This window comes from Linepithema humile, chromosome 4 (assembly GCF_040581485.1).
Source record: "Linepithema humile isolate Giens D197 chromosome 4, Lhum_UNIL_v1.0, whole genome shotgun sequence".
Taxonomy (NCBI): Eukaryota; Metazoa; Arthropoda; class Insecta; order Hymenoptera; family Formicidae; genus Linepithema; species Linepithema humile.
This window is the reverse complement of record NC_090131.1, coordinates 22,107,042-22,128,243: the sequence shown is the minus strand read 5'-3', so window position 1 is coordinate 22,128,243 and position 21,202 is coordinate 22,107,042. Positions and strand designations below refer to the sequence as shown.

The following is a 21,202-nucleotide window of genomic DNA, read 5'->3' as shown; positions in this document are numbered from 1 at the left end:
TTCTTTTTGCTGCTCTCTGTATTCTCCCTTCACCCTCCTTCGTTGGTGTGCTTACTATTAAGACGTGCATACTAAAGATAGGGAGTATAAAAAAACCAGGCTTCATTAAAAAATTTGTTTCCCTTTTTATTAAAATTATTTGCTAAAATAGTAAAAGAACATTCTTTATTTTACATCAAATAAAGTAAAAGATGTATAAAGAATGTTATTTAAGTACAAAGTAAAGAATAAAACCAATATTTAATTATAATTACAACTAAAATTTAATCATTAATTAGATATTATATTCTAAAATATTATAAACATCAATCAGCGTGGATAATGTGCTCCTCTTTGTCCTCTATTGTTGTTGATAAATCCTGTAAAATTTTATTTGCATTATACCAATTTTAACTTATATATTATACCAATTTTAACTTATATATTAACTATTATATTAACCATTAACAAAATGTTAATTTTTGTAAATATTGTATTTCAATCTTTAATAAATTATAGACTATAATTTCTATTATCAATATATATTCATCTCTACATTTATAATATATTCGATAAATATATATCAGTATTATTAATACTTATCAATCGTACAATAAAAAATTAAAAAAGAATATAGGGGAGGAATTTCCCTGAGAATAACAAAATGAAATGGATTAATAAATTTGACTTTAGTGGAAATAAAACAAATTAATTCTGATGATAATGAATTAAAAAAATTGATATAGAATTAACAAAATAGATGAAAAAGACTAAAATACAAAATTTTGTAGTATAATTAGATATTCAAATTAGATAATCTTGCTCTTAGTTAGCAATATGCAAACTTACTGGGAGGAGGCATTGGCCATCTAATCATAGGTGATGGTAATACTGGGTATTGCATGGGATAAGGTCTTGTCCAAATCATAGGAGGTGGTAACATCTGCGATGGTCTGGGAAGAAACTGAAACAAATGTCACTTTGTACGATCTAAATACCTAATGAATCATTCAGTGTTATTTCGAATAATCGATCAATTCTTTAATATGTGCTCTGCCAATATCAAGAAATTCTAAGCAATGTTCAGCAAATGTATTATTAACTTTTATTAAATTAATAATACATCGAACCTAGCTGTACTTACACGGTTGTAAGCTGCAAGGTTGTAAGTTGAAGGGAAAATCGGTAAATTTGGAATGGGATAGTCTGAAGATGCACGATCATTTCGCTTATATGATTTATCAGGATCATTTTTTGATGGAGATCGAGATGGAGATCGAGATGGAGATCGAGATGGAGATCGAGATGGAGATCGAGACAAAGGTTGGAATGAAGATTGATTCGTATAATTGTCTATTCTTTTTGCTCTCACATATCTGCTCATTGGTGAACTACTTTTACTCCTAAAACACAAAAAAAATTATTTTTATTCCTTATTATATCAGAAAAATTGTTTTATTTTATTATAATATAGAGAAATTTACGTTCCAAACTACTATACAAAAAAAGTTTGTAAAAAATAAATAATAGGAACTAAAAATCAGTAATTTCTTAATCTAAACTGTAGTTTTTTAATTACAAGATTTTTAAACATAATCAATTAATAGTCATGTATATTTACTAGGGCTTCTTTTATTGAGATCAAAATTTTTTTCAATTTTAAATTGTTTTTACTTTTTCTTGTCTTCTTTGTATCCTGTACAAGCATTCAACTTTGTTTCATACCTGCGTTGATAACTTGATCGATCCTTAACGATGAATGTTACGCTGTTACTACAGTGATTACTACGGCTTCTACGTCTTCTATAGCTACTGTGGCCACCATGGCTACTGCGGTTACTGTGGCTTCTATCCCTTTTTTTATTTTTATCTTTCTCTTCTCTACTCTTCGACCTACTTCGATGTCTGGAATATGTGATAGAGCTATTACTTCGTTTGTTTCTATACTATTTCTAAAGATTTTTAAAGAACAGGTAAGATTTTTATTATTACTAAATTGTAATATATGCTTATATATATACACAAACATTCCCTTTAATTTTTAGATTAATTCTATATCTTTTCAGAGGAAAAAACTTCTCTTCATATATGTGTGTGTGCGTGTGTGTGCGTGTGTGTGTGTGTGTGTATAGAATTAAATAAAAAAAATCTGTAATTAATTCAAAAGTTAAAAAAAAAACACTTGTTTCATATAACTAATTTTATATAGAGTGTATCATAAAATTTAAAATTCATTTTTATCAATGAATTAATTGTAACTACCTTCTCTTGTGCTCATAATTATTAGTTATTCGACGTTCATCTTGATATCTTATTGATCTGTGAGACCTGTATAAATTTGGCATTATTAGCATAAATAATGAAATATTTTGTGTTGCTGTTATTTATGTATATACTATATATACATATATACTATACTATGTATATACTATAACAAATTATTATTGTCTGTGATGTATAATATATGAAACAAATGTGATTGATTATATAATAAATATTTAAATTAAAAATAGAAAAATTTGAATAAATTTGTCAAAAAAGAGATTTTATGGTAATTTGTATATATAGACAGAGATTTATCTTATTCAGATATATAAACAGATGCAATTTTCTTCTTTAGATACTAATAAAAAAATAAAATATAAAATCAGATACTGATAAAATAAAAAATAAAAATAAATACTGATAAAATGAAAATCAATCAACATTATATTCAACTTTATATCCATAATACATCCAACTTTACATCCATAATATATATATTTAACTTTATATCCACAATATATATATTTAACTTTATATGCATAATATATATATTTAACTTTATATGCATAATATATATATATATTTAACTTTATATTCATATATATATTTAACTTTATATCCATAATATATATATTTAACTTTATATCCATAATATTTCGACGCAAACATAATAGATAAAAAGTAGAAAAATTATTAAGACATTCATACTTATTTTTCACTGCATATATTATCCCAAAAATCAAATTTATAAGTATAAAAAAAAGAAATTATGAAAAATATGCAGATAATTTATATATTAATGATAGATCCTTATTCAGTAAACGATAAAACGAAAGAAATTCTTTTTTTTTTCTTATTTATAAAATCAAACTCAATTAAATCAACTTTATATCCATAATCATATGTATCTATGTATGATACATATTTCTGATGTGTGTAGCACATATCTAATATTCTATTTATTAATATTAAAATATAATTTATAAATAGTTTTAATCATAATGGTCTAATATAATGCTATAACACTTACCATATTTTTAATAATAATGAGAGAACATACCTGTGTGTGCATACAACAGAATTTTCATATTGTCATCTCTAGTTTTCATATATATAATATATATATATTATATATTTTCATATATATAATCGGTATAATCTGAAAGAACTTCCACAAAAGCTGTATAATCTGTCAAACTCACATATTTATTTCAATACCATCCAAGTATTGATCATCCACGTTGTTGGAAGAGAATGGCAATTCCTTCTCTTTCAACCAATTCTTCTTAAGATTATTTTTTTTTAAAGAAATTGAAAAAATTCTGCTTTCAATCTCTTCAAATTCTAGACTTCTGAAACATTTCAAAATAATGTAAGTGGATTTTTTTTTTACAAATTCAACAAAGTCCTTGGAATGAATGCATTTGTCCTTTGGAATATTGGAATCTTCATCTATTATAGATAAAGAAAATTAATGAATACACACACACACACACACACGCGCGCGCATACTTAAATGTTATGTATAGGGTGTCCCTAAAATTTTGACAAAGCGCTCAGCGGTAGACTGGACGGATACACGCTTATTCGGCGATCTTCAGTAATTAATAACTCGTTAACTGTTGCGAAAATTGCAAAATAGTACAGGACTTTTCGATTCAGTTTAGTCCGCTCTACCTGCACACAAGCGCTTTGTCAAAATTTTAGGGACACTGTATAAGCAATACTCAATATAAAGTAAATATTCCAGTAGCTAAATCTTAATATCATACTACATATTAACAAAAGTTATTACTCAATATTTATAAATATAAAATCCCAAAAAATAATATTTAAAAAATATAGTAAATTATTTATTTCTGTTAGATAGATGTTTATTTCCTGCTACTGAAATGCGTATCTTAATTCTAATTTCATATTAATATTTAAATATATATAACCATAATAATATAACCATATTAATATTTAAATCGATATAAACTTTCCAATAAATACCTATTACTGGGAAGGTCTCTCTCATCAGCAAAATATTTGCGGGTATCAATGTCTGTTGGCAACTGTTTTTTTGAAATAACTGAAACTAAAATAGTTTTAACATTTTTTTCATATTTTATATTTCCAATATTATCACATTTACTTTGCATTTTACTATAATTTAAATATGAAAAAACTTTATCAAATTATTTAAATACAATGATACAATTATACTAGATCAATTGAACTCACATTGCTTGTTTTTACAAATAAATATATATAAAAACCTGATTGTTCTTCTCTATGTGTCTCTTCAATTTCTCTTGCATGTGCTGCATTTATGTTTTTAAATATCGGACAAGATCCTTCATCTATAATTGATCATTTTTTTATCAATCAGTTAATTCATTATAAACATTATGTATTATGCATTTTATGTAACTCTGTATTATGTAAGATCTATTTTATTACATAATATTAAATAATTGTGTTTGTCACATAGTATGATAATAATTATGCTTTTTTGCAATATTAAAAAAATAACATAATATTGTACCTGTTCTTCTTAGAAGAGTTATTTTATTCGGATCATCAATATCCCGTTCAATTTTCTCTGATGTGATTTGATATTTCGTGTCAGATTGCCCATGGATCGTTCTCTTGATTTTGTGCAATTCTTTTTTGTCAATAATTGTATCTTTCGAATATTTCAATATTTCAAAACTAAAAACGTTTCAATAATATAATATTAATTTTATTTTTTAAGATAGTCATCATGAAAAAATGAAATTTATGTCATAATTGTATTTATAATGCTATATATTTATGTTTATAAATTTGTGTTTATAAATGCTTTTATATTTTACATTGTACTCTTATATTACTCTTTTTATATTTATAAATTATAAAATATTATATTATTCAATTTGATAAAATGTTATTCAATTTGATAAAATATTATTCAATTTAATTAAAATATTAAATTTATATATAATCTTTAATTTTTCTATATCTTTCTTATTTACTCTTTAAAATGTTCAGAGTCAGTGGAGAGAGTTTTTCTTCGCTGTGGACTATTGCTCTTGCTTCGTTGTGAAAATCTTCGCTGATTTTTCAAAGCCTCAACCCGTTTTCTTTCATAGTCTTTAATCATATTCTGTTTTTGTTCCTCGTGCTTCCGTAGTAGTTGTTGTTCTAAATACCATTCCATTTTTCTTTCACTTAATCTTATTTCTTTTTCCAAAAGTTCTGATTTTCTTTCATATTCTTTAATCAGTTTCTGTTTTCGTTCCTCGTGCTTCTGTAGTAGTTGTTGTTGTTCTAAATACCATTCTTTTTTTCTTTCACTTAATATCATTTCTTTTTCCAAAAATTCTGATTTTTTGTCAGAATTCATTGTTATTGCTGCTATTAACAAAGTCAATCAATAAAATCGCATTAATATAATAATATAATTTTATATACAGAAAAATGAATAGAATAAGATATTAGTAAACACTTCTATTCATGTCTATAATAAAATATCACATGCATTTGCATTACTTGCCTTTTATTTGTTTTGTTGCAGTTTTTTATGTTATAGGAATTTTGTGCTTTATTTTTTTGTTAAAATATAATATTACTTTATCAGAACTCCGTGTTTTTTCTTTCCCTCTAAAGCAAATTTTTTTTCCAAAATAAATGTTACGGCACAATATCAATTTTTATTGTTAAAGTTTAGCGTTTCTCTGCTTTTTCTTGTAGTAGATGATTTAAAATAAATAAAAAAAAATTTTTTTAAATAAATATCTATATAACTTGAAACAGCACCATGCTGATACTTAATGGCCTTTTTTCTTACCTTCGTTCATCTATTGAATTCGTTTCAGTATTGTGGTATAGCAGTATCCTAAATCGGTGCACGGTTTGTTGAAAATTAATAAATTTTGACAAAATATGCTAAATGCAATTAATCAAAATTTTTCAAAACATATATCTTCATATATCTTCTTTCATATACCTTCTAAATAACCTTTCCAATAACTTCCACGTAGCTACCGGTGATGAAACTCTCAAATTTGTGTTAAGGTGCAATTTCACGTAGCGTCAAAACGCTAGCGGCTCTTCCCACTCTGGCGCTTTTGGTCGATGCGTCGTTTTGCCGCTTGAAGTTCAGAAAGGCCCAACTCGAGCAAAAAATAGACGTGTTTGAATTGGTTTGAATGTTGTATCAGTTGTATCAACAAAAAATGAGTTTCATCGACAACGACAGTGAACATTGGAACACATACTTGAATTGTTACATGTTTTCCATCGATAGCACCAATGCAGTGAATGAAATTGGACAATTCTTCAAAATTATTTGCAATTTCGAGCCAGTCTCCTTCCGACAATACTGATGATAAAACCAAAGGACACAAATTGCTCCAAATTGCTTCGCATGTCTCTCGAATAATATTACAAACTGTTGTTACCCCAACTAGATACTGGTATGACATTGACGTCATTGAATCGCCAGAAGCAAGATACCTAGAACATTGCAAAGATACAAAGATATATAATATTTAAACAATATCAAAGCAGTGAACAAGTTTCTTGTATAAAATTTGCAGTAATTTTAACATTTACAAACCTTAATGTTATTATCAAACGTTCTTTCGGTTGTATGGGCTCTCGAATAACATTTTCTTTTATCAATAGCGGCCCAACAATAGATAACAATTCCTCAAATTGTGTTGCGGACATTCGGAAATAATTGTGGAATCGTACTCCATTCTCTATGGTCAGTTTAGGAATTGACACATAATAAAAACTGTGCTCTGGACGATCCTTTAGATATGGTGCTACCCAGTATTGCTTCTTCCTGTACGGTTTCTTTTCATTTTTTTGCAATTTTCGCATAATTGCACACAACACCAGTATTCGTCGTTTCTTAATCTCTTTAGCTATTACTGATGGCAATGTATTTTGTAATGTTGTCGATAAAATACTGTTTGGACAGTTTAAACGCACTTTGACACGCATCCTAATTGTCAGTTTCATACACGAATTTAAATCTATAAAAAAAATTTTTAAAATACAGAAAATATAAATCCACAGCGACTAGCGATTTGTCGCTCCATGAAAAAGTAGCGGGCGTTTAGCGGCTGGCGTTTTATCGGCAGCTTATAGCGTTTTCGAATAAACGGGGTTTGAACGATCTAGGGTTGATCAATCACTATTTTACTATAAATGCAAGTCTTTCATTGGTGGAGAGGTTGCAATGACGTCATTAACCAATCTTGGGTCGTTCAAATCCTGTATGATCGAAAACGCTAAAAGATTTGCATTTATAGTAAAATAGTGATTGATCAACCCTAGATCGTTCAAACCCCGTTTATTCGAAAACGCTATTAGCAGGTATAAGCCGAGAGCACAAGCTTTTACATAAAGCATAACGCATAAGCATAAGGAAATTGATTGGTCTATATATAAGCATAAGCAAATGCATAAGGAAATGGACCAATCAATTTCCTTATGCTTATGCGTTATGCTTTATGCAAAAGTCTGTGCTCCGGCCAATACTATATACGCTATAATTCTCCATCTAGTAGGAACCAAAATGGCGGATAAGAATACCTACATATCTAGTGCCTTAAAATGGCACCTTTATGCTAGATGTTCATTGGTCGAGACGGTCTTATGCTATGCATATGCAGTTATGTCATTTTGTGTGTGAGGGCCTATACACATTACACACACATTGTCGCCATTTAAAAAAAAAAAGTTATAATCGTACTTTCAAGCTCTAGAAAAGGATATGATCCTAGTGTGAAGTTCTTCAGAGCTTTGACTTTCAAAAAGTCGCTGAAGTCATTCAATTTTTGTCTCACGAGTCTACCGACCGTCGTCAGAACATCAATTCCTTGCTTTAGGAAATTTCTATCAAAACATGTCAAACGTAACAACTCTTTTAAAGTTTCCACAAAACCGGAAATATTAGCCTCGATCTGTAGGACTACTTCGAGATCTCTGGAACGCAGAAGATCGTTGTACTTTTTCCGAACAAAATCCCACTTGGTCTGTAATCTCTTCCGACACATATCGACGTCGTTACTGACATTCGAACGATTTTTTTAAATTCCTTCCAGCACCTTTTTGATCGCTATATCGAGGTTCTCGAAAGCAGGCTTCAACTCGTCGAGGTCTCGTTGAAACTGCAAGGTATTTATCATATTTAAATAGTGAAAACTGTCGCATAATCCCGAGGAAGTAGAAAGATTTGTGGCTTCAACAATTGTTATCAAATTGATGGAATCTGATAACTCAAAGATGTGAACTGCGTTGGCCGTGTAGTTATGCTGATAGCCGAGGAAGAGCAATTGGCTGTAGAGATCATCATCGGTTAAAGATGAAAGACCTTCGTTCACGGAAGACTCTCTGGATCCCCCTAAATAGATGAAAGATTGTTGTAATATAATCCATCCAAATCAAAGTCGTTCTTTGTTAAAAAAAAAAAAATTAAGGGTTCTCCGTTATGCTAAACAAAGAAATATATTCATTACCAAAAACAATTGCGCTGCGAAAACCTACTAAAAAGATCTGTAATATCCTCTGAAGTAGGAGCAGCTAGCTTGGCTCCGAAGCTCAATTTTGTTTCCTCACTTTTGGAAGCGCTGCTCTCCGGTAATAAGATATCGCTGTCACTACTATCATCGTTGCTCTCAGATCGATCATGTTTTCGCTTCTTATCTATCACCCAGCACAGCAGGCTCATCAATAAGATGTCCGAAGCGCATAAATCATGAGCGTTTTTGCTAGAGTACAGCGACAGGAATTTGGACCCCACCAAGAGCAGCATATGCAGATTGCTGAATTCGGCTTGCGAATTCTTCAATTTATCGCAGGCATCATGTAGCACCTTGAGGACTGAGGAAGCCACTTCTGCATTGACGGATAACTGTTCCACTGCTTCTGTCAGCATACTCTGCTCACAATTCCTTAGATTAGACCACGCGTCCAACATGGAAGATACCAGACATGCTTTTTGCCAATTGGCCTTCAACCTATCAAAAAAATCATAAGACATAATTATATAAGACATAAATTAAGCATTGTATATGCACTTTTTATATATAATACAATAATTTTATATATCAATATATCAAACATTTTTTTATTATATCTCTCATATTTGTTTTATTATTTATCTACTGTATTCTACCAACTAGTTCACACTAATTACATACTAACATTGCAATATCCGGACCACACACATGTCGTACAATGGATACGCATACTCCAAGTGTGCGTCTCATGAGCTCCACTTCATTTGTAGCGATATGTATGAAGACATAGCCAATATATTCATCAAATACCATATTGGTTCCATCTTGGAACTTCATAGAGGTATAGGAATTTCCAAATTGCGAAGCCATCACATGCTGGGAGGTAACAATGGGTGAAAACAGCTGCATTATAATATTAGGACTGGGTATAGAAGTTTCTAAGTCTGTGATATCCTATAAGAAATATTCCAAATTACATATCAATAAAATACAATAAATATCAAGTCACATGAATTTTCTGTTCCTATCTAAATTTTGCATTAATATTTTATTTTTCTTCTTAAGTATCTAGAAGAATCTACATATCTCTAAGAGATTGTATTCAAAATTTATTATTATTTTATCAAACTACCTTATCATCATCCAGCAGCCCTTGCATCCTCGCCAACTTGAGGATATGGCACGCGCGCGCGCGCGCGCGCGCGCGCGCGTAAATTTTTTATTGCACTTTACGAATAACACATCATTCAGGTGATCGAATATCAATATAGCCCTCATCTTTTTGGAAATTTAATATCCACCCTGATTTGTAACTTAATGTGTAATTGTTACTTAAATCTTTACCGTGCAAACAGAATCACCATTTTTATTAGAATGTGTTTTTATTGCTTATTACACGCATTATATATTATTATATTCCACTCGCTTTAAAATACGATTAAAAATACTTTATCACTTGCCAGCTGATCTATTCTTTTCAGGTTATTTTGTTTCTTTTTGCTGCTCTCTGTATTCTCCCTTCACCCTCCTTCGTTGGTGTGCTTACTATTAAGACGTGCATACTAAAGATAGGGAGTATAAAAAAACCAGGTTTCATTAAAAAATTTGTTTCGCTTTTTATTAAAATTATTATTTGCTAAAATAGTAAAAGAACATTCTTTATTTTACATCAAATAAAGTAAAAGATGTATAAAGAATATTATTTAAGTACAAAGTAAAGAATAAAATCAATATTTAATTATAATTACAACTAAAATTTAATCATTTACAACTAAAGTTTAATCATTAATTAGATATTATACTCTAAAATATTATAAACATCAATCAGCGTGGATAATATGCTCCTCTATTGTTGTTGACAAATCCTGTAAAATTTTATTTGCATTATACCAATTTTAACTTATATATTATACCAATTTTAACTTATATATTAACTATTATATATTAACCATTAACAAAATGTTAATTTTTGTAAATATTGTATTTCAATCTTTAATAAATTATAGACTATAATTTCTATTATCAATATATATTCATCTCCACATTTATAATATAGTCGATAAATATATATCAGTATTATTAATACTTATCAATCGTACAATAAAAGATTAAAAAAGAATATAGGGGAGGAATTTCCCTGAGAATAACAAAATGAAATGGATTAATAAATTTGACTTTAGTGGAAATAAAACAAATTAATTCTGATGATAATGAATTAAAAAATGGATATAGAATTAACAAAATAGATGAAAAAGACTAAAATACAGAATTTTGTAGTATAATTAGATATTCAAATTAGATAATCTTGCTCTTAGTTAGCAATATGCAAACTTACTGGGAGGAGGCATTGGCCATCTAATCATAGGTGATGGTAATACTGGGTATTGCATGGGATAAGGTCTTGTCCAAATCATAGGAGGTGGTAACATCTGCGATGGTCCGGGAAGAAACTGAAACAAATGTCACTTTGTACGATCTAAATACCTAATGAATCATTCAGTGTTATTTCGAATAATCGATCAGTTCTTTAATATGTGCTCTGCCAATATCAAGAAATTCTAAGCAATGTTCAGCAAATGTATTATTAACTTTTGTTAAATTAATAATACATCGAACCTAGCTGTACTTACACGGTTGTAAGCTGCAAGGTTGTAAGTTGAAGGGAAAATCGGTAAATTTGGAATGGGACAGTCTGAAGATGCGCGATCATTTCGCTTATATGATTTATTAAGATCATTTTTTGATGAAGATCGAGATGAAGATCGAGATGGAGATCGAAACAGAGATCGAGACAAAGGTTGGAATGAAGATTGATTCGTATAATTGTCTATTCTTTTTGCTCTCACATATCTGCTCATTGGTGAACTACTTTTACTCCTAAAACACAAAAAAATTATTTTTATTCCTTATTATATCAGTGAAATTGTTTTATTTTATTATAATATAGAGAAATTTACGTTCCAAACTACTATATAAAAAAAGTTTGTAAAAAATATATAATAGGAACTAAAAATCAGTAATTTCTTAATCTAAACTGTAGTTTTTTAATTACAAGATTTTTAAACATGATCAATTAATAGTCATGTATATTTACTAGGGCTTCTTTTATTGAGATCAAAATTTTTTTCAATTTTAAATTGTTTTTACTTTTTCTTGTCTTCTTTGTATCCTGTACAAGCATTCAACTTTGTTTCATACCTGCGATGATAACTTGATCGATCCTTAACGATGGATGTTACGCTGTTACTACAGTGATTACTACGGCTTCTACGTCTTCTATAGCTACTGTAGCCACCATGGCTACTGCGGCTACTGTGGCTTCTATCCCTTTTTTTATTTTTATCTTTCTCTTCTCTACTCTTCGACCTACTTCGATATCTGGAATATGTGATAGAGCTATTACTTCGTTTGTTTCTATACTATTTCTAAAGATTTTTAAAGAACAGGTAAGATTTTTATTATTACTAAATAATTGTTATATATGCTTATATATATATATATATATATATATATATATATATATATATATACACAAACATTCCCTTTAACTTTTAGATTAATTCTATATATTTTCAGAGGAAAAAACTTCTCTTTATGTGTGTGTGTGTGTGTGTGTGTGTGTGTGCGTGCGCGCGCGCGCGCGCGTGTGTGTGTAGAATTAAATAGAAAAAATCTATAATTAATTCAAAAGTTAAAAAAAACACTTGTTTTATATAACTAATTTTATATAGAGTGTATCATAAAATTTAAAATTTATTTTTATCAATGAATTAATTGTAACTACCTTCTCTGGTGCTCATAATTATTAGTTATTCGACGTTCATCTTGATATTTTATTGATCTGCGAGACCTGTATAAATTTGGCATTATTAGCATAAATAATGAAATATTTTGTGTTGCTGTTATTTATGTATATACTATATATACATATATACTATACTATGTATATACTATGTATATACTATAACAAATTATTATTGTCTGTAATGTATAATATATGAAACAAATGTGATTGATTATATAATAAATATTTAAATTAAAAATAGAAAAATTTGAATAAATTTGTCAAAAAAGAGATTTTATAGTAATTTGTAGACAGAGATTTATCTTATTCAGATATATAAACAGATGCAATTTTCTTCTTTAGATACTAATAAAAAAATAAAATATAAAATCAGATACTGATAAAATAAAAAATAAAAATAAATACTGATATAATAAAAAATGAAAATAAATACTGATAAAATAAAAATCAATCAACATTATATTCAACTTTATATCCATAATACATCCAACTTTATATCCATAATACATCCAACTTTATATCCATAATACATCCAACTTTATATCCATAATACATCCAACTTTATATTCATAATGCATCCAACTTTATATCCATAATATATATATTTAACTTTATATCCATAATATTTCGACGCAAACATAATAGATAAAAAGTAGAAAAATTATTAAGATATTCATACTTATTTTTCACTGCATATATTATCTCAAAAATCAAAATTCTAAGTATAAAGAAAAGAAATTATGCAAAATATGCAGATAATTTATATATTAATGATAGATCCTTATTCAGTAAACGATAAAACAAAAGAAATTCTTTTTTTTTTTCTTATTTGTAAAATCAAACTTAATTAAATCAACTTTATATCCATAATCATATGTATCTATGTATGATACATATTTCTGATGTGTGTAGCACACAACATCTAATATTCTATTTATTAATATAAATAGAATATACAGAATATAAAAATATAACTTATATATAGTTTTAATCATAATGGTCTAATATAATGCTATAATACTTACCATATTTTTAATAATAATGAGAGAACATACCTGTGTGTGCATACAACAGAATTTTCATATTGTCATCTCTAGTTTTCATATATATGTACACATTTATATATACCTTCATATAGTTTTCAAATATATGTACACATTTATATATACCTTCATATATTTTTCTTCCACATTAAGCTGTATAATCTGAAAGAACTTCCACAAAAGCTGTATAATCTGTCAAACTCACATATTTATTTCGATACCATCCAAGTATTGATTATCCACGTTGTTAAAAGAAAATGGCAATTCCTTTTCTTTCAACTAATTCTTCTTGAGATTATTTTTTTTTTTAAAGAAATTGAAGAAATTTTGCTTTTAATCTCTTCAATTTCTAGACTTCTGAAACATTTCAAAATAATGTAAGTGAATTTTTTTTTTACAAATTCAATAAAGTCCTTGCAATGAATGCATTTGTTCTTTGGAATACTGGAACCTTTATCTATTATAGATAAAGAAAATTAATGAACAATACACACACACACATGCATACTTATATGTTATGTATAGGGTGTCCCTAAAATTTTGACAAAGCGCTCGGCGGTAGACTGGACGGATACACGCTTATTCGGCGATCTTTAGTAATTAATAACTCGTTAACTGTTGCAAAAATTGCAAAATGGTACAGGACTTTTCGATTCAGTTTAGTCCGCTCTACCTGCACACAAGCGCTTTGTCAAAATTTTAGGGACACTCTGTATAAGCAATACTCAATATAAAGTAAATATTCCAGTAGCTAAATCTTAATATCATACTACATATTAACAAAAGTTATTTCTCAATATTTATAAATATAAAATCCCAAACAATAATATTTAAAAAATATAGTAAATTATTTATTTCTGTTAGATAGATGTTTATTTCTTAAAAATCCTGCTACTGAAATGTGTATCTTAATTCTAATTTCACCATATTAATATTTAGATCGATATAAACTTGTCAATAAATACCTATTACTTTGAAGGTCTCTCTCATCAGCAGAATATTTGCGGGTATCAATGTCTGTTGGCAACTGTTTTTTTGAAATAACTGAAACTAAAATAGTTTTAACATTTTTTTCATATTTTATATTTCCAATATTATCACATTTACTTTGCATTTTACTATAATTTAAATATGAAAAAACTTTATCAAATTATTTAAATACAATGATACAATTATACTAGATCAATTGAACTCACATTGCTTGTTTTTACAAATAAATATATATAAAAACCTGATTGTTCTTCTCTATGTGTCTCTTCAATTTCTCTTGCTTGTGCTGCATTTATGTTTTTAAATATCGGACAAGATCCTTCATCTATAATTGATCATTTTTTTATCAATCAGTTAATTCATTATAAACATTATGTATTATGCATTTTATATAACTCTGTATTATGTAAGATCTATTTTATTACATAATATTAAATAATTGTGTTTGTCACATAGTATGATAATAATTATGCTTTTTTGTAATATTATAAAAATAACATAATATTGTACCTGTTCTTCTCAGAAGAGTTATTTTATTCAGATCATCAATATCCCATTCAATTTTCTCTGATGTGATTTGATCTTTCGTGTCAAATTGCCTATGGATTGTTCTCTTGATTTTGTGCAATTCTTTTTGGTCAATAATTGTATCTTTTGAATATTTCAATATTTCAAAACTAAAAACGTTTCAATAATATAATATTAATTTTATTTTTTAAGATAGTCATCATTAAAAAATTAAATTTATGCCATAATTGTGTTTATAATGCTATATTTTATAAATGCTATAAATGCTATAAATGCTATATTTTATAAATGTTATATTTTATAATGCTTTATGTTTATAAATTTGTGTTTATAAATGCTGTTATATTTTACATTGTACTCTTATATTACTTTTTATATTTATAAATTGTAAAATATTATATTATTTAATTTGATAAAATGTTATTCAATTTGATAAAATATTATTCAATTTAATTAAAATATTAAATTTATATATAATCTTTAATTTTTCTATATCTTTCTTATTTACTCTTTAGAATGTTCAGAGTCAGTGGAGAGAGTTTTTCTTCGCTGTGGAGTATTGCTCTTGCTCCGTTGTAAAGTATTGCTCTTGCTCCGTTGTAAAGTATTGCTCTTCCTCCGTTGTGAAAATCTTCGCTGATTTCTCAAAGCCTCAACCCGTTTTCTTTCATATTCTTTAATCTTTTCCCGTTTTAGTTCCTCGTGCTCCTGTTGTAGTTGTTGTTCTAAATGCCATTTTTTTCTTCTGAGATATGTCTCATTTCTTCTCTCAAGAGATTTAGATCTCATTTCTTCTTCCAAAGATTTTTTGTCAAAATTCATTGTTATTGCTGCTATTAACAAAGTCAATCAATAAAATCGCATTAATATAATAATATAATTTTATATACAGAAAAATGAATAGAATAAGATATTAGTAAACATTTCTATTCATGTCTATAATAAAATATCATGCATTTGCATTACTTACCTTTTATTTGTTTTGTTGCAGTTTTTTATGTTATAGGAATTTTGTGCTTTATTTTTTTGTTAAAATATAATATTACTTTATCAGAACTCCGTGTTTTTTCTTTCCTTTTAAAGCAAATTTTTTTTTCCAAAATAAGTGTTACGGCACAATATCAATTTTTATTGTTAAAGTTTAGCGTTTCTCTTCTTTTTCTTGTAGTAGATGATTTAAAATAAATTTAAAAAAATTTTTTTTTTATTTATCAAAGTAAATATATTTAAAATAAATATCTATTTTGCTTGAAACAGCACCACGCTGATACTTAATAGCCTTTTTTCTTATCTTCGTTCATCTATTGAATTCGTTTCAGTATTGTGGTATAGCAGTATTCTAAATCGGTGCACGGTTTGTTGAAAATTAATAAATTTTGACAAAATATGCTAAATGCAATTAATCAATATTTTTCAAAACATATATCTTCATATATTTTCTTTCATATACCTTCTAAATGATCTTTCCAATATCTTTCACGTGGCTGCCGATGATGAAACTCTCAAACTTGTGCTTAGCAACAGGGAGGGAAAATTTACGCGTGCGCAGTAACGCAAGTCTTAGCAGGTATAAATCTACCCCATAACAGAGTACATATTTTACTAAAGTAAATAGTATCATAAGGCTTTTCGTAAAGCTTAATTTTACACAAATGATAAAAAAGTTCTGTTTTTCTACGTTAAAGATCCCAAAAAACATCTTATGTTGCACCCAAATATTGTATCAACTTTATTGAACACTATTGAGCACTATTAGGGCAGTATTCGCTCTGTATGTAGAAAAAATTCCTCTAGGATCCAATGAAGTAAACTAAATTGTTTTCTAGAAAACATTCTCCCTAAAAAAGAAAATTTCCTATACATAAGACAGTAATAATGTGATGACTGCTACGTGTTTTTTGAAAACACGCAATAAGAAATGATTGCTTTTACCGCTTCTTATCGCATTCTATATACATCGTAAAATCGAACTATATTTCATGTTCAATGCATTATTGTCTACAAAAAATCATTTTTTTTAACTTTTTTAATATGACGGATAACCACGTAGTGTAATTAGTGGTTGAAAATGATGATACAAAAACACTTATAATCGCGCGAAAACCGTGAATACCTTCAACAGAGATTGTATTGCACTACTTGAATATTATAATATAACTAATTTATATCATTTCATGATCAAAAAAAAGGAATTATATAACGTATCATGATTTGTTTAATACGCCAAATAAACGTCACTCAAAACGTTTTTAACATTTGTAACGCTAATTGGATTGCATCCAAAGAAATAAACAAGATCGTGTTACGAATAATAAGTCACTTACCATATAATAAAATGTCAACAGATTGAAAAGGTATAAAGATAATTATTGATTGTAATTTTAAGTGTTTTATTCAGAGGAAGAAATAAAAATTATAGATCAACAACGTTGAAATTATCAACGTTTATTGTTCACTTTTTAGCTTGTTGTTTTGAGGCACCGGTTTTCGCGGTATCTTTCTCAACTTTAGCTTTTGTAGGATCCTTCAGTTTTTTGGATTTTACCAACTGTTCTTTCCTTCTCGCCAAAAGCACAGCGGTCTTCGATGCTGGTGCACTCTTCGATAATTTGATCTGTAATAACCATGTAAAACCAATCAAAATTTTGAGTAAAAATCATTCTGTTATCAACATTATTTTAAGTTTGTCTCGACATAATGTCTAAATCTTTGTTGTGTATTTTAAAATTTTCTTTTTTATAGAAAGTACAAATATTTTCCCTGACATCATTGTACAATGATAAAATGTGTATAAAGTATAGCAAAACAAATGATAGTTACACTTACACCTCGTTTCTCAGCAAGAAGAAGATCCCTCGCGTGTTGGCGCTTCTGCGCGGTCAAGATAGCGGCGCGTTTCAAAACCGCGGCATACGGATTAAGACGTAACATAGCCCGTGTGTTGGTCAACGGATTCAGTTTCTTCACTCTGCGCACCACCTTCTTCCTGTAATCGTATAATTTCTTCTTAAATAAATCATTTTAATCATAAATAATAAGTAAAATTTATAATACAAATCAGATACAATTATACGTAATAATCACTGCTTCTTCAGAAACACGGACGTAACTGTCATCACGATTAAGAAATATTGATGAAAGAAAAAGAGGTAAAGCGCGGAAACTATGTATCACTATCTGATGATCAAGCTTGTTGAGAAAACTTATTTATAATCAATATATAATTATTTGTAAATTAATATTATATCTTTTAAAATAGCGCTTTCAGTGTTGCAGAAAAGAAATATCTACGAACTTAATTATAATATATATAAAATAATCGTTTGTATTAATTTACCTAGGAGCCCTCAAAACTTTACGAATTTCTTCGGACTTAAGCAGCCTGGATAGATCCGTATTTGCCATTTTAGGGAACGGCAAGTTGTAGCCCTTCTTGAGTTGAGACTCTTTGCGCCAAGTTCCATACAAAGCATCTAACTGATCAAAAGCAGACTTTGTCCAGATTACGAAACGTCCAACGTGACCACCAGGCGCCAGTTTCAACAAGTTCATCTTGTTGATGTTCATCAAATCGACACCGGGGATGTTCCGGAATGCTTTATGAATACCCTAGAAATAAGAGATTATTATATAATTGCGTGATTCACGAATACTGATCTTTTGCGAGATATATATGACGATTAAGAGTTTATATATAGTTTATTGAAAAAAAAAAATAAAATCCTAAGTTGTCTGTTTTGATAAAAAAAAACTTACCTGATCTTGACCATAAACAATCAAAGGTCCACGTCGTTGAATGCGTCGGCGATTACGCATTTTACCCTTTCCGGCACGAAAGCGTTGCGACTTGTACACCTAATAATGCACAATAAAATATTGTAATCTATAATACAAATTAAGAATAAAAAAACAATTTATGATATAATTCGTAGTACAAATCCAAATAAACGCATTTACGTCATGCTTTCTGCATATATCTTGGTACAGCAAAATAATCAATCTACTTGACAACTTTCAAATAAACAAAATAAACTGTTCGGTAATTCATACCCCTGCTAGTCAACGCGAATCAACTAGTCAAGAACGCCTGAATACCATATTTCTTTAGCACTTGTCAGGAGCATCTGAGCTAAACATGCTTAACAAAGATGCGGACATTTGTCAGTGCATAAATGTACATAATTACATAGAAAGATTCCTACAAGTAAAACATAAAAGTAAAACCTTTTGAATGTCATTCCAAGCCTTGATACGTCGCAAAAAGATGACAGCTTGTTTTGTTTTAGTGTATTCTTGAATCTTATCGGAAACAACCAATGGAAATTCCGGGGCCTCATGGATCAAGTGTCCTGTATACAATATAAAAATGTAATGTATATTGCAATTTTACCTTTGTATTTAAAAATTAATCACAAATCAAATATATTAGATGGTTACTACAAAATAAATCAGTGATGAATCAATAATACAAATCTTGAAACTCCATCGTTTAAGAGCGAGTAAATTTATATTAAAAATTAAAAATAGATAAAAAATATTAAATGTGCATTTTATTCTATAATTTTCTTGCTTTTGCTGCATTATTAAAGAAAATATAAACTAAGGTTTAATTTTAAAAATTACTTTTCTTTTAAAAAATGTAAAAAGTACACACCTTTAGATTGCACAAGTGCTGGAACACCGGAAGCAGCAATGGCAGAAACGAGAGCATAACGTTTCTGGTTGACATTGACACGATGATGCCAACGTCGCCATGGCTTGGTAGGCGCAAACATGCGTCCACCTCGACACATATTACCGAAAGCACCCTGACCAGAACGATGAGTACCACCGCCACGTACACGAGGTATACGTGCTACAGCACGTCCAGTACCCCATGATTCTGCAGAGGTTTGATGACCTGGAAAACAAAGATTATGCTTAATAAGTACAATTTTATAACTTAGATACAAGGTAATTGATCATAGAATTGTATGTAGAATTCATAGGAAAAAAAATATCAAATACTTACCAGCCTCTTTAGACACACAGTACGGTTGTCTTTTGTTAGTAGAGATTAATTGGTGAACAACGTTCACAATATCAGGTCGAATCGGAGCTTTAAATACAGATGGCAAGGAAATTGTTTCTCCTGATGCCTCATTTTTGTCGGTATACACCGTGATAAGTGGCCGCGCCGTTGATAACGACTAGAAAATATTATATGCTATATTATTACAATTCAATATATTAATGTAATTCTCTATTTTACATAGCAAAATTAAAATTGGTACAATATTTGTACATTTTGCGAATCCCAACTTTCTTATTATATTAAACAGGTGATAAAATATGATAGAGAATAGAAAATAAAAAATATATATTTTCTAAAAATCGAGGTTTTATTTCACTAGATATTAGTGCATACGGCATATGTCATGGGGAAAAATGCGATTGATTGCATACAAATAGAAAAATGAGTCATTTCCGTATATAGCACCGCTTTACTAAAATCGTGCTAATTATAATAATCCGATTTCTATTGTTAAATTATTTACGATTTACAATATATTATCTACTTGTTTCTCATGCACGCCTTCTCAATCGCAATGGCGGAACCGGATATCTCGAATATCTCACACGTGCACATGGCTCCCGAAAAATGTAGCACGTACTACTGATTTTTGCGTCTCATTTGTTATATTATTGCGATAATTAGAAAATCGCGTACAATGCTATTAGAGGATAACTTAAAATTCGAAATATCGGAGTACATTTATCAAGAAAATATGCTGGATATTGGTACATCGGGGTTAAACACGGCAGCTGACGACAGCGAGAACGAACGCGAACACTTTTCAGAACAAAATAATCACGAAAATATGCAATCTATAGAAAAAAAATCGCGCTAATACATGTGCAAGGTATATTCACATTTTAAGAAACAAATTTTCTTACCATCTCGCGTCCTTTTTATAATTTTTTACGCATGAGACGTACACTAGCCAGACAACTTCAGAAGTCGCAGGCAAAAGGATTGTATAGAAACGAAACAAGCATGTTGAAAAAGACGTGAGTGTAACATCCTGTACACATGCGCAGTGAATGGTTAG

The 21,202-nt window shown here is 28.8% G+C and overlaps 3 protein-coding genes and 1 long non-coding RNA gene across 19 annotated transcripts; all 4 read right to left on the bottom strand.

Annotated features, from left to right (window-relative positions):
* Positions 1-101: 101 nt before the first annotated feature.
* LOC105670913 (peptidyl-prolyl cis-trans isomerase G) lies at positions 102-6,356 on the bottom strand. 12 transcript variants are annotated; one of them, XR_010889638.1, is made up of 13 exons: positions 6,218-6,356; positions 6,059-6,106; positions 5,244-5,625; positions 4,775-4,941; positions 4,506-4,589; positions 4,240-4,324; positions 3,447-3,596; positions 3,275-3,304; positions 2,242-2,307; positions 1,705-1,884; positions 1,124-1,382; positions 829-943; positions 102-359 (listed from the first exon to the last, which is right to left on the bottom strand). It is a non-coding gene; the product is annotated as a peptidyl-prolyl cis-trans isomerase G (long non-coding RNA). The 12 variants fall into 12 exon arrangements; XR_010889639.1 differs by having other exon boundaries at positions 5,244-5,622; XR_010889644.1 differs by adding an exon at positions 5,765-5,954 and having other exon boundaries at positions 6,059-6,281.
* LOC136999269 (uncharacterized) lies at positions 6,059-10,257 on the bottom strand. The gene is made up of 5 exons (XM_067352880.1): positions 9,877-10,257; positions 9,430-9,698; positions 8,770-9,242; positions 6,830-8,626; positions 6,059-6,726 (listed from the first exon to the last, which is right to left on the bottom strand). The coding sequence occupies exons 1-4, from the start codon at positions 9,901-9,903 to the stop codon at positions 8,313-8,315; spliced, it is 1,083 nt and encodes a 360-aa protein (XP_067208981.1). The 5' UTR covers positions 9,904-10,257; the 3' UTR covers positions 6,059-6,726; positions 6,830-8,312.
* A 202-nt stretch (positions 10,258-10,459) lies between these two features.
* LOC105670942 (zinc finger Ran-binding domain-containing protein 2-like) lies at positions 10,460-17,343 on the bottom strand. Of its 5 annotated transcripts, none has more exons than XM_067352876.1 (10): positions 16,081-17,343; positions 15,619-15,943; positions 15,093-15,259; positions 14,824-14,907; positions 14,558-14,642; positions 12,529-12,594; positions 11,943-12,122; positions 11,375-11,621; positions 11,080-11,194; positions 10,460-10,609 (listed from the first exon to the last, which is right to left on the bottom strand). In XM_067352876.1, the coding sequence occupies exons 2-10, from the start codon at positions 15,930-15,932 to the stop codon at positions 10,569-10,571; spliced, it is 1,299 nt and encodes a 432-aa protein (XP_067208977.1). In that variant the 5' UTR covers positions 15,933-15,943; positions 16,081-17,343; the 3' UTR covers positions 10,460-10,568. The 5 variants fall into 5 exon arrangements, with proteins under 5 accessions (XP_067208977.1, XP_067208976.1, XP_067208978.1 ...); XM_067352875.1 differs by having other exon boundaries at positions 15,619-15,940; XM_067352877.1 differs by having other exon boundaries at positions 14,558-14,636; positions 15,619-15,940.
* Positions 17,344-17,483: 140 nt separating this feature from the next.
* RpL4 (ribosomal protein L4) lies at positions 17,484-21,198 on the bottom strand. Its single transcript, XM_012364685.2, has 8 exons — positions 21,048-21,198; positions 20,122-20,299; positions 19,765-20,010; positions 19,335-19,459; positions 18,867-18,965; positions 18,448-18,719; positions 17,937-18,096; positions 17,484-17,724 (listed from the first exon to the last, which is right to left on the bottom strand). Exons 1-8 carry the CDS (start codon positions 21,048-21,050, stop codon positions 17,563-17,565), a joined length of 1,245 nt encoding a protein of 414 aa, XP_012220108.1. The 5' UTR covers positions 21,051-21,198; the 3' UTR covers positions 17,484-17,562.
* Positions 21,199-21,202: the final 4 nt, after the last annotated feature.